This window comes from Tarenaya hassleriana, unplaced genomic scaffold (assembly GCF_000463585.1).
Source record: "Tarenaya hassleriana unplaced genomic scaffold, ASM46358v1 Cleome5, whole genome shotgun sequence".
Classification (NCBI taxonomy): domain Eukaryota; kingdom Viridiplantae; phylum Streptophyta; class Magnoliopsida; order Brassicales; family Cleomaceae; genus Tarenaya; species Tarenaya hassleriana.
Genome location: NW_010967707.1, coordinates 1457561 through 1469949, shown reverse-complemented (window position 1 = coordinate 1469949; position 12389 = coordinate 1457561). Strand labels below are relative to the sequence as shown.

Below are 12389 nucleotides of genomic sequence, written 5' to 3'. Positions count from 1 at the left end.
ACCCCCCCCCCCCCCGCCGTATCCCAAATCTGAGCCTTGACCTCCTTACCTTCGATCTCCATGCTCCGAGTCTGGAACTCGACGCCGATCGTGGCCTTCGAATTGGCGTTGAACTCGTTTCGGGCGTACCGAGAGAGAAGGTTGGATTTACCAACCGCCGAGTCGCCGATGATCACTATCTTAAACAGGTACTCTTCTCCTCCTTCGTCGTCCGACGACATCGTTCCCTTAGAGAGAGAAAGAGATACCAGCTTTAGAGAGAGAGAGGAGTCGGAAGATGCTTAAGAGAGAGTATTACAAGACATCATCCCGCGCATGAAGTGCGGTCATAATAGCCCCATTGTTTTGTTTTATATATTAAACGGTCGTTTCAGATTTTTTTTCACAGTTTTTAAAAGTAAATTTAAAAAAGTTATATATATCATTAAATGATATCCAAATTAATATTCTATTAAAATATGATATTTTAATTAATTAAAAATAAAAATAATTTTTTTTTATTGAAACGGAGAAAGTATAATCTTTTTATTTTATTACACATTAACTTTTCGTAAATTCCTAGTGCAAATTACAGACTTTGTTCCTAAATTTTACAACTGTCTCTTTTTAAATAATTTAACTGAATAACAAGATACTATCATTTCAATGGTTTGAGTACAACATACATATGATATAACCCTAACGAGAAAAAAAATGTCGGAATCCGACGAGGAAGATCTTTCCAACACAACAACGTTTCCACCATAAATGAAAGATGGCATTTTCTTTGTGTGAAGCTAAACTAGTTACTACCTTCACTGGAAGCATTTGAGTTTCTTGGCAGCATCTATGATGCTCTGTTTCACTTCCTGTCTCTGGCACTCGAGCAATCCCTTGAGTACCTCTGCAGATTCATCAATGTCGCTCTCGTTGAATCCAGATTCCGAGCAAAGCCCGAACAGAACCATGTTCACGTCTTCATCCTCCAGTTCAATGCAAAACAGATGGTCGAAAACCTTGGACAACAAAGAAAGAACACTCAGAGAGATCAAAAACTTGCAGCAAAGGCCTAACCCGAAAACCATGTGGGCTAGTTTCGGTCAGATTCTCGAATCAGACCACAAATACACATATAGGACGACATTGCAGGCACCAATTGAATGTGATAATACTCGAATCAGGGAAAGAAGGCACTGACTACTCGTATATTCGGGGCAAAACAATCTATAGACCTACTATATATCGGATCAATGATTAAAAAAATCATTTTTTTCTCACCTTTTTCATCCTTGACACAACCATCTCTTTAACAGCTTGTGACCGTGAGACTAAATTTACGATGAATAGACCGTGTGGCATGAGGGCGTTCTTAACAGAAAGAAGAAATGTCTCTTCGACAAAATCAGCAGCAGGGCATGATAAACCACAGCTACAAACATAAAGCGAAAACCAGTAAAATTAGCGTAAATCATAGGGTGCATTTCGTATATTGCAATGTTGACCTTGGTTTCACCTTGAATCTGCTGAATCAACATCTATAATCAGAATGTCGGCACAAGTAGTATTGCCACTGCCCACATGAGAAACCGCAGAATTCCCATTTGAGCAAGTCGCCTGTGTCTGGGAGGCAACAGTAGAGGCTTTTTCGGGAGAAGATTCAGAGTTTGCGATGTCTTGGATGAATTTGATCCCATCAGCGATATGCACCTTTATTAGCAATAATGACAAATGAGAAAAAAACTAAAAAAGTGTTATTTTCTCTTGTAAAATGTTACAAGTAACAGGAAGCGTTTACCTTTAAGCGATCATTTTGCGAGAAGCCGAAGTAATCCCTGGCAACTTTAAGCATCACAGGATCTAGCTCCACAGCCTATTGAATATGCCATCACATATGATTCAAAGAAACCATTACATTCTTATTCAGTGGTTCAATTGTAAAGTTCACTTCTGTTTTTAAGCCAAAGGCAAACAAAGGTACAAAAGCTTCCTAGACTGGTTGCTTTCTTCTGACTGTAATCTGAAATTACCTCAACTTTGAAAAAAGGTAAGCATCTTTGGAGGAACATGGGGAGCAAACCTGCTCCAAGACCAATTATAACAACATGAACCTGAGAGACATCAAAACATTGTTGGGCCCACACAAGCAAAGGCCACGAACAATAATTAAACAAGGAAGCCAGATTTTCTTGTTGTCAAACATGTGAAAGTAATCTCTTATCCCAGACAACAATGAGATTATAGGTGAAAAAACACATAAACTGGTCTAGTACCAACATAGAATCCTCACCATCTGTCCACTAGATTCAACATTCTTCAGGTAGGAAGATATCAATGTGAATCCAGAAATAATCCCAGCGTGGTAAGAGCTGGCCAAATAATCGTGAGAAACCCTCAAGCAGACATTTGATTCTGAAATGGAGACAGGCAGATGAAGGACTATAAGACATAGCGACCAAAGTTTTAAGTCGACCAAGATGAGGATAGGGTAAGAGAACATGTGAATATTATTCATCCAAAGTAGTAGCAAACAAAACCTAGAGGTAATACGCCAGAAAAGTTTCCAACAATTAGCAGACCCTGGAATTCAAGCCAATAAACTCAATGCTCTCACTATCGTAATCCCCAACTCCATGCCTCAGAAAAATACGCTGACACAAGCATGCAGAATGCACCCAGGAAAATTCTATCAGCAAGCTCTCTTAGCAAATCCTTCCCTTAAACTTCAAAGTTTTCATCATATAATTTATAAAAAAACATCTGGAATTCAAAATTTCAGTAACAGATAAGAGTTCCGATAAGAGAGATGTCGAGCCATATGGGGCATTCAACTTAAAAACAACCAAACACCACAGTTTCAGATCAATCTAGGAGAGCAAGGTTTTACCTTGAATTCGTTTTCTATTCCCCTTTCGTTTCGATTGGGAAGCATTCTTAGATTGGTCAACGTTATCGCTATCCCCTACCAGCAAGGCTTCAGACTGTATCAAACTCTCGGTTCTTTTGAATACAAGGCGTCGAAATGGCAAATCTCCAAGTGAAGCTGAACAATTGGCACTGTTAGCAGTACTTTCATAAACCACATCTTCAATGACCACAGGCCCAGTCATGGGAGAAGTAACCTACAAATTGAAATGCATTGTAAGTAACCATTAACCATAAGAGCCCAGATACACATTTGCCAACCATACGAAGTAACCTACAAATTTCACCAAAAACTGAAGGATACAAGCTTAATAATTGAGGAAAAAAAATAATGTTGGTCATCACTGAAGAAACCAAAAGAAGAGTTCGCAAGCAATAAAAATTGTATTCCAAGTGATAATTTGTGAATTATTCTAGTAGTAAACCTGGTGGACAGTATTACGCTTTTTGATCCCATCACTTGCCATCATATACCTGCAAGCACAACATACAATGCATATGTAATAAGTTAGGTTGGCAAATAAGTCATGACAAAAGAAGTTCAGAGAGCGGGATGGAATCTGATAACCGGACAAAAATTTCCTATACTATGATTCTGTAACTAAAACATCCAATTAATGTAAATAACTTCGTGAAGATTAGATGACTAATATGCTTTTCAAATGACATCATCAACAATATTGACAAGGAAACATGCTACAAAACATTCAGAAAAAAAAAATCAAAGATCTCATTCAACAGTCAACAGCTCATTTTAATGTAAACTTGTAGACAAAACGAAGAAAAACTGAGCCCGTGTAGTAAAAACCCTGTGTGAGATCGAGAACAAAAACTCATTTATCAGAGAAACTGTTAAAAATGGGTAAGTAACACAGTAGAAAAAAATGCAAAATTAATTCTCTCAAAAGGAATGAGGATGTTAATATGATAAGAAAATTGTAGAAAGAACAAGCATTGCAACAAAACCATGGACTATATGGCATCTTGAAGACAAGAAAAGGAACATACGGAATGCGAGATTCATCATCATCATTTCTAGGAGCTAGGTGTTTCACCATTGGAGACAAATCTTTCTGAGAGAAAAAAAAAACACAAGATCAACCATTACTGGAAACAACATATTACATCAGACAAGTCAATAGAAGAACAATCCAAACTGTACTTGGATATCCTCCGTGCTGGCACTACCATGACTACTGTCAAGAAAGACCTTCAATAAGAAAATTAATATTTGTTCAGAATCTCATATGGAGAAAAGATCACACAGACAACATGTTTAATAAGATGAGGCTGAACTTATACAAAGCTACCATTATGAGGCGAGCAGCCTTCGAGCTCTCGACAACCTGCCATTGTCCTTCGTCTGAACAGAACAGCCATTCATGAGCACGAGCCTGAAATTTAACATTAACATTAAGTTGTATGGTTCAAAAGAATAAATGAAATCGGCGGAATAGCAAGCCAAAGTTAACTTTTAAGGATTTGTGATTTCTCACAACCAATGAATGAGTACTTAAAAATTCAACATACATAACTAAATCATGAAACTTGATCTACATTTCCACCTGGGTTCCACAACAATTTATTCCACAGCTAAGACTGGTAAAGCCCAGAAATCCCACAGTTCCACAAATAATAAAACCTTTCCAACAAATAAACCTTCCAAACCTGATAGCGTAGGCATTGAGTTTGTAGCTTGAACTTGGTAGAAAACGCACAAGCACTGTATAAGATTTTTTTAGACACTACCACACTTATTTAGCATCTTGAGTCTTGTTAAAAATGGCATACCTAGGCATCTCCAGTCTATTACTTTGTTAACTCACAGTTTCACAAGCTAGATATAGGGAAAAAAACGCAAGTCAATTATCACTATACTTGATCTAATAAAATCTTTTTATCACCCCTATAATTAGCTGATTATGAGTTGAATAAACCCAAATTATAATGGGTCACAATAAGTCAACCAGGGCATGATGACTGAATAGATAAGGCATACCTTGGGAACAAGAAAAACACCACAATGATACAAGAACTGCTCAGACTGCTTTTGAGCATCAAGAAGCACAGCCCTATAGCAGAACTCGCTGCCCTGACCGCCCAAAGTAAATTTTATCCGCCGCCCTTCGCTGAGCTCTGCCAAATCTCCTTTAATACCAAGTTTCAAATCCTCATCAGAATACAATATATCAGAGCCATTGTTGCACTCCCTACGTATCAGGTTCTCACTCTCAAGGGCTTCACGCATACCAGAGGCCTAAAAGAATATTTTCATACCATACATTATACCAGGGCAGTGTAGTTGTACCATACATTATTAAAAAGCGGAAAAAATATCAGCCAACCGATAGAATTTTATATCTCTAATATGAAACACAAGTTGTCAAAAGTTTTACCTGACTATCATTGCAATCGAGAGATAAGAGATCAAAGGAAGACGTTATCTCATGCAACGCAATGGAATTCTCTTTTTCGGCAACCACCATATATGTCTTAAGGTTTGAGCGTTTTTGAGGGATGGAATGAACAGTCATCGTCCAGCCAAAACGAAACCTTGAAAACAGCAATCCTGCAAAGACTTAAAAATCTGAGCTAAAAACAGATGATGAAGAAAAGAGGATAAAAAAACACATGTCCATCGATCAATTCATCCATGGCGGCAAATTAAAGCTTTCTAAGTACCTAAAACATGAGACTCCGCCAGAGTCAGACAAACAAACTTGCCCCCGGGTTTCAAAACCCGCTTAACCTGATAACACATACGTTATCAGCATTGAAACAGAAAACAATAGTAGTTGATTCGGAATCCAAGGATTTCATATTCAAGAACTGAAATCACAGAAATCCCTTCAATCGTGTAACGATTACACAGTAATATTAGAAAGCCCAATAAAACCTCTGATAAGTACTGATTGCCGAGCTTCGTGCCGACGTCAGGCTCCATCAAAGCATCCAGAGCACCTTTATCAAGAACCGCATCAAAGGAATCATCTGCCAACTGGGTTAAGGAATGAAAGCTCGTAAATGCGAGAACAGCGAGATGCGCGAGACAGCACACAGAAAAAACAAAGCATCCAAACCTGCAAATTTGTTATGTCCGCAACGCGCCAACGCATTTCGGGCCGTGTTCGAATGTTACGACGAAGCATGTCGGAGATGACAACCTTAGAGAAGTCGACATTGGTGATGTCACGAAACCCAGCGTCGTACAAGTGCTCGGAGAGGCGGGAGTTTCCGCATCCTGGAACCAGAATCTGAGGCGAAGTCGCAGAAGAAGAAGGAGAAGAAGTGGAAGAAGAAGAAGAAGAAGAATCCCGGAGGAGAGAGATAAGCGAGTCACGGAGCTGAGGCCACTCAGCGTACCACTCGAACGAATCATCATTGCCTCGAAGAGTGAAGAATTTATCCCAATTCTCTTTGCTGGTGAAGTCCTCTAGGGTTTGCAGGAAATCATCCGTAGAAGATGGGTTTGCTTTGGTTCCTTTCTTCTTCCCCATTTCTGCTGCAACTTGCAAAAACCCTAATCTCGTGCAAGGGTTTTATCCGATCTCCCACTACAAGTCTACAATGCAACAAATCCTGAAATCCAACCAGTATACCCCTAACCGGGTGAACCGGTGAATTCATATTGCAGATTCCATGACGGAAATATGTATATGGATGTATACATGTAATTCTGTAATGCATATTTTTAAATTTCTGCGAAATAAAATAAAATATAGAATTGCTCATTTTCTAAATTATGCTAAAGCACGATTACAATAAAATTAAAAAAAAACGCACACAAATAAGGACTTGATCACAAAGATTTCATCCATCTTGCAAATTAAAGACTTCAAAAATTTAAAATCCACCCCGAGGTTTTTATTTTATTCAACTTTCAATCTCAAGATTAGCAAAATAACATGAACGACCTTGCTTCCTCTGCATTCCATTCCATTTGTTTCGGACATTGTTCAATTTTTCTTGTAAGTTTCCTCTTTCTCCAAACACTCCTTCAATCCACGAACAATCTTATGCATATTCGGCCTCTATGAAGAATTCTGAGAAACAGATGCCAATGCCAATTCCAAAACCTTCCGGATAGAGTTCGGATCAAACTCTCTCCCCATTTTCGGATCGACGATGAAGTTCACGTCATTTTTAGATGACAGAACAGATACCACCCTGTCACTGACATGAACACGTTTCGATTGAGGTCCGTTAATGGCGTTTTGACCCGTTATCATTTCCAAGAGAACGACTCCGAAACTGTACACATCGCTCTTCTCGTTCAACCAGTTTGTCGCATAGTACTTGTAGTTTTTATACAACAAAAACGATTAAAAAAACATGAATCTTGATGAACACACAACATATATACATGTATATGGATAACGGTCTGAAGAACACTGACTGTGGATCGAGATAACCAGGTGTTCCTGCGACTAAAGTGGACAGATGAGATCGGCTTTCTGTCTGAAAACTCTTCGAGAGTCCGAAATCTGCTAACTTTGCTCAGTCTGTTCGTGCTGTTCAATAAGATGTTCGATTTTTTCACATCTCGATGAACTATAAGAAGTTTGCATCCCAAGTGAAGATATTCAAGCCCTTCATGAAATTTTAAAAATTTAAACACATTAGATCTCGAGATATCACCGGATAACGAAACGAGAAAAAGTTTGGATCTTTACTGACGTTGTGCTGCATCTAGTGCGGTCTGTAATCGCTGTGACCAGTTCAATGTATAACCATACTTTCCCGACAAATGATCTGCCATGTTTCCATTAGCCATGAACACGTAGATCAAACCAGTGTGGTCGGTATCGTGGAAATACCCGACCAGCTCGGTCAGGTTTACATGATGAACCCTCATGAGAACCTCAACCCGAAATTCACAGGTTTACTTCTCTTCAAACTAGTAGATTTTGTAAATGTTATGAAGATTAGATTTTATGGAATACCTCGGAGCGAAATTCTTTGTAACCTTGTGATGATGATTCAGACAACAGTTTAACTGCAACTTCGACGTTGTCCAAAAAGCCATGATACACTGTTCCGAACCCTCCTTTACCGAGGATACGAGCGAAGTTGTTCGTCATCTTGACAACCTCTGTGTATGTAAACAACTTGTTTTGTGAAACCACTTAACCTTTTTTAGTTCCTCTATCTGCATCTTCTTCCACTGTAGAGTTTTCTTCGAGCAGTTAGCTCCTTGTAAAACTTATAGAGTTGTTCCGATAAATCGATAGATAGATGGATAGATATGTATGTGTACATATGTATATATACCGGCTCGTTTGGTTATCCTCTCGTGTCTCCAGAACAAACCTAACAAAACCACGAGGACGATCAAAGTTGCCATTGATGCAACCAGTGGGACAACGAATTTCTTGTCGCTTCCACACGATGTTTCAAAACAGAGTCCTGGATTGGCTCCGACCCTTCCATCGGTACGTTTCAGATTACAGCGAAAATCAAGATTTCAGTAAAATTTCAGCGGATTTTGTATGGCAAGAGAACTGCAAGGTGAAGTTATACCTTAGTGAGAGTTGTCCGCTCTTCGATCTTTCCAACAACTCGGCTGGAACTCGACCCGTTAGCTTATTCTGATCCAGAATTCTGATAAAATTAATCTTTACACTAAGCAGATCCCGTCGGTATATGGCGTCTGGATAAACACTTTATGGAATGTATAAACTTACAAGACCCTCAAAGAATGCAGTTTTGTCAGAAACTCGGGTATGTCTCCAGTTAAGAAATCTCATGTAATGGTTCTTGCCTTTTCCTCCAACGCATCGAACGTGTTACACATAACCATATCAGCTTGCTCGATGTTTGAGAACTGATTCACCTGAACCCTGAAGATCGCAGGGTAAGAGCTCGGGTCACTGACGAGAGATGGCAAATCGCTACGACTCAGTTTCGGCAACGAAGGAAACGACGTTAAATCCAGGCACTCAGCTCCTCCAGACGTTAAACAGAAGTCACCATTCATGGCATGATAGTATATTACGTTCACGAACAACCAAGCTTGCGTGACCAACCCACTGCTCCTCGCTATATCCAACGCCCAAGGAATAGCGGAATCGTAAACGAGAGCTCTGGGAGGAAACTCGGAGCAACTCAGCTCCTTTATCAGCTCGGGCAAGCGTTTCGTGACGCTGCGTTGAACTCTGTCAACGATCTCGTCCAAATCTCGAGGCTTTTCGCCTTCTTCGAAGCCGTTGGAGATGTCGTGTTGTGTTCTGTAAGGGCTCGAAGGCTTGTCGGAGATGGAGATGAAGGTGACCTTCATCATCCCCTTCCAAGCTAAGCGTTTGGAGAATTGGATCATTGGGTTAATGTGACCTTGTGCTGGGAATGGTAAGCAAATTACATGACCTCCTTCTCTCCCGCTCTCCTCCATTTTTCTTCTCTGGTTTCTCCTCCTTCTTCTTCTTCTTCCTTTTTTTTTTATGGAACCTTTTTTGCTCTGTTCTGTGTTGGCATGACCTTGATCTTGATTTTTTTTTTTTTAATATCATCACGTGGCCAAAAAAAGTATCTTAATCGCTCACATGCGACATGTTTCGGTACCATGTTATAAGATTTGATTGAATGCGACTCTAGAACTAGATAAGGCACTAGGACATCATTTTATGTATCATTGAGATTTAAATTTTGATATCATATTTATGAGTTTTTGAATATCCAAAAAAGTATTCGAGTATCCGTGTATTTCTAAATCTAATTTGCATATAATTTGGATTTATGATTTTAAATTCGAATACGAATTGCTGAGATACCCGTGTACCGAATATTTTTACCCACTTTATTATGAAATAATATAAAGATTATTAGATTTTTTAGATAACTTTTTTTTTGCCGTACCTCAGCATATTAATGAATTTATGTCGATATATCTATCAGTTTTGGCCTCAAACTGACAGCCCATGTGTACAGACATCATCTCGAATCTCGTCCATACGTACACATATATATACACGCACACATACATACATGCATACATGCATGGTGAATGGAAACGATAAATATCCAGAGTTTGTAAAATGTGTAGTTTAATCTCTAATGCGTTGCGATTTATTTGAAGAAATCGAAGAGAAAAAATAAAATCAAACATAAATTCGGACAAAATCGATCATTGGTTTTACTTGCTGGTATCTGAATAGATAATTCTATGTTAAATTCTAAATATAATTACGATATTACCCATCGATTTGGATATTCTTCAAGTTCCGAGGAGAGGGAGGAGTGTGAGTTGGAAGGACACGCGGGTCAAAGTGGTCAAGTCGGTCGATGAAAGTGAACGAAATCTTTTATATAAAAATAATAATTAGACGATTTAGTTAAAAAAATTTGTTGAAGTTTCATTGAAAAACCAGTGCCGCACATTCAGAGGGCGCACTACTAACCGTCCAAATTCGATCTTCATGCAAAAAAAAAAAAAAAAAAAAAAAAAAAACTTTATAGAAAATGACCTCTCCTAAAATCATAACCCCCCTTTTTTTTTTTTACCAATTTATTTACTCTACTATCTATTTAGTAAAATAATTCCCATATTTTTCAACACCATTTTTTTTTGAAAACTCCTTCAGTTTCTAGTTTTTCTTTTCACTGTAAAAAATATACGAAATTTTAAATTTTGCCCAAAAACTCTCGCACGTTAATTACATCGACTGTCTATCATCGAAAATTTAAAATTGCCAATAAATTATACAAAAAACAAATCATGTTGTAAATAACGAAAAGGAAAACAGCTAACGCATTTTCGTAGTTTTTGCAAAAATTCCTGATTTTTCCCGTGAATTATAATTCTGGTTTTAACGTCCATAAACCGAAATTACATGTAAACGAGAAGATAAAAGGTCCCATGCAAGAGTTACAATTTCCTCACGTGATAAATGGGAAGGAGACAGAAGCAGGAGATTAGGTGTATATACGACCAATGCAAAAAAAAAAAAAAAACACATTGAAATCTCATGTATAAATATACCAAGACCTCACAACCATTATTCATCATCAACATCATCTTCTGTCTTTAACCAAAAAAAAAAACCCATCATCTTCTGATAAAACAATGGGGGAAGAGAGTGGAAATGGAGGAGGAGGGGGAGGTGGTCACGTGCTGGTATTTCCGTACCCGATACAAGGCCATATCAACCCAATGATCCAGCTCTCTAAACGGCTCTCCGCAAAGGGGCTGGCCGTCACTCTCGTCGTCGCCTCCAACGAGCAGTCCGACCCGTACGTGGCCGAGTATTCCATCTCCTTACGCACCATCTTCAACGGCTTCGACCAACACGACCACCCTCTCGTCATGCTCCGACGCACCCACCGTTTCAACGACTGCACCTCTCGCAGCCTCTCGCAGTTCATCCAAAGGTATAACCCACCTTCATCATCATCACCACCACCGTCATCATGTTTGTACACTAAGATGGATGGATCAGGCCCCATATATCTATGAGGTGGATAAACTCACTAATGATTAGCTACCATAAGGGTATTATTGTAATTTTGTATATTCACGTTTAACCTAGTGTTACGTCTTATATATAACTTGTTTAATATCGACAGTGAAATGTTATCGGAGCGACCCCCGAAAGCTGTGATATACGATCCGTTCATGCCGTGGGCACTAGACGTGGCCAAGGACCTGGGCCTTCGTGCGGTGGCTTACTTCACTCAACCGTGGTCGGTCAACCTCATATATCATCACATCAACGAAGGCACATACCACGTCCCGACATCCAGACACGACCATCCCACGTTGTCGTCGTTCCCGGCATTACCGCTGTTGAGTCAGAAGGATTTGCCGTCGTTTGCTTGCGAGTCGGGATCGTACCCTCATCTCTTCGACCTTGTCGTTAGCCAGTTCTCGAATTTCCGTCGAGCCGATTGCATTCTCTGCAACACATTTGATCAACTCGAAGATAAGGTGGGTCTAATGTATAATATCTGTACAACGTTATATTGATAGAAAAATACAGTAGACAACTCTGTTAACTCGTATACAATATTACGATTATACGCTTATACAATGTTATCGATAGGAAAATACACTATTACGATTATACCCATACAAGTAACATACGTATATCAATCTATTTTTCCTTTTTTTTTTCCTTCATGAACATTCTATCACAGGTAATGAAATGGATGGGAAAGGAATGGCCAGTGAAGAACATAGGACCGGTGGTGCCGTCGAAGTTCTTGGACAACCGTTTACCGGAAGACAAAGACTACGGTCTCGGTCACTTCAGGCCGAAGCCTGGCGGCGACGCGATCAAGTGGCTGCAGACCAAACCGTCTAAGTCGGTGGTTTATGTCTCGTACGGAACGTTGGCCGCTTTGGACGAGAAGCAGATGAAGGAGATCGCTTTCGGGATGAGAGAGAGTGGATTTTCCTTCTTATGGTCTCTGAGAGACTCCGAGCGAAACAAACTGCCTCATGGTTTCTTGGAAGAGGTACGGACTCTCTCTCTCTCTTTTTTTTTTTTTTTTTT

The 12389-nt window shown here is 39.3% G+C and overlaps 3 protein-coding genes and 1 pseudogene across 4 annotated transcripts in view; 1 reads left to right on the top strand and 3 right to left on the bottom strand.

Moving 5' to 3' along the window:
- The window catches only part of LOC104826186 (ras-related protein RABA5d-like), a 2036-nt gene extending 1728 nt beyond the window's left edge, over window positions 1-308 (bottom strand). The window contains exon 1 of the mRNA XM_010558755.1: window positions 36-308. Coding sequence (XP_010557057.1) covers window positions 36-221 — 186 coding nt within the window. The 5' untranslated portion in view covers window positions 222-308. The remainder of the gene's footprint in view (window positions 1-35) is intronic.
- Window positions 309-614: 306 nt separating this feature from the next.
- Window positions 615-6510, bottom strand: LOC104826185 (methyltransferase-like protein 13). Of its 2 annotated transcripts, none has more exons than XM_010558754.2 (16): window positions 5982-6510; window positions 5798-5899; window positions 5584-5650; window positions 5298-5470; window positions 4901-5158; window positions 4212-4295; window positions 4064-4111; window positions 3910-3974; window positions 3327-3375; window positions 2864-3098; window positions 2267-2388; window positions 2007-2087; window positions 1775-1849; window positions 1493-1686; window positions 1258-1408; window positions 615-995 (listed from the first exon to the last, which is right to left on the bottom strand). In XM_010558754.2, the coding sequence occupies exons 1-16, from the start codon at window positions 6396-6398 to the stop codon at window positions 795-797; spliced, it is 2322 nt and encodes a 773-aa protein (XP_010557056.1). In that variant the 5' UTR covers window positions 6399-6510; the 3' UTR covers window positions 615-794. The 2 variants fall into 2 exon arrangements, with proteins under 2 accessions (XP_010557056.1, XP_019059755.1); XM_019204210.1 differs by having other exon boundaries at window positions 5798-5862; window positions 5982-6053.
- Window positions 6511-6857: 347 nt separating this feature from the next.
- On the bottom strand, window positions 6858-9289 carry LOC104826184 (annotated as a pseudogene).
- Window positions 9290-10900: 1611 nt separating this feature from the next.
- The window catches only part of LOC104826183 (UDP-glycosyltransferase 74C1), a 2273-nt gene continuing 784 nt past the window's right edge, over window positions 10901-12389 (top strand). Inside the window, exons 1-3 of the mRNA XM_010558753.2 lie at window positions 10901-11265; window positions 11461-11821; window positions 12031-12351. Of these exons, the coding sequence (XP_010557055.1) occupies window positions 10961-11265; window positions 11461-11821; window positions 12031-12351 (987 nt within the window). The 5' untranslated portion in view covers window positions 10901-10960. The remainder of the gene's footprint in view (window positions 11266-11460; window positions 11822-12030; window positions 12352-12389) is intronic.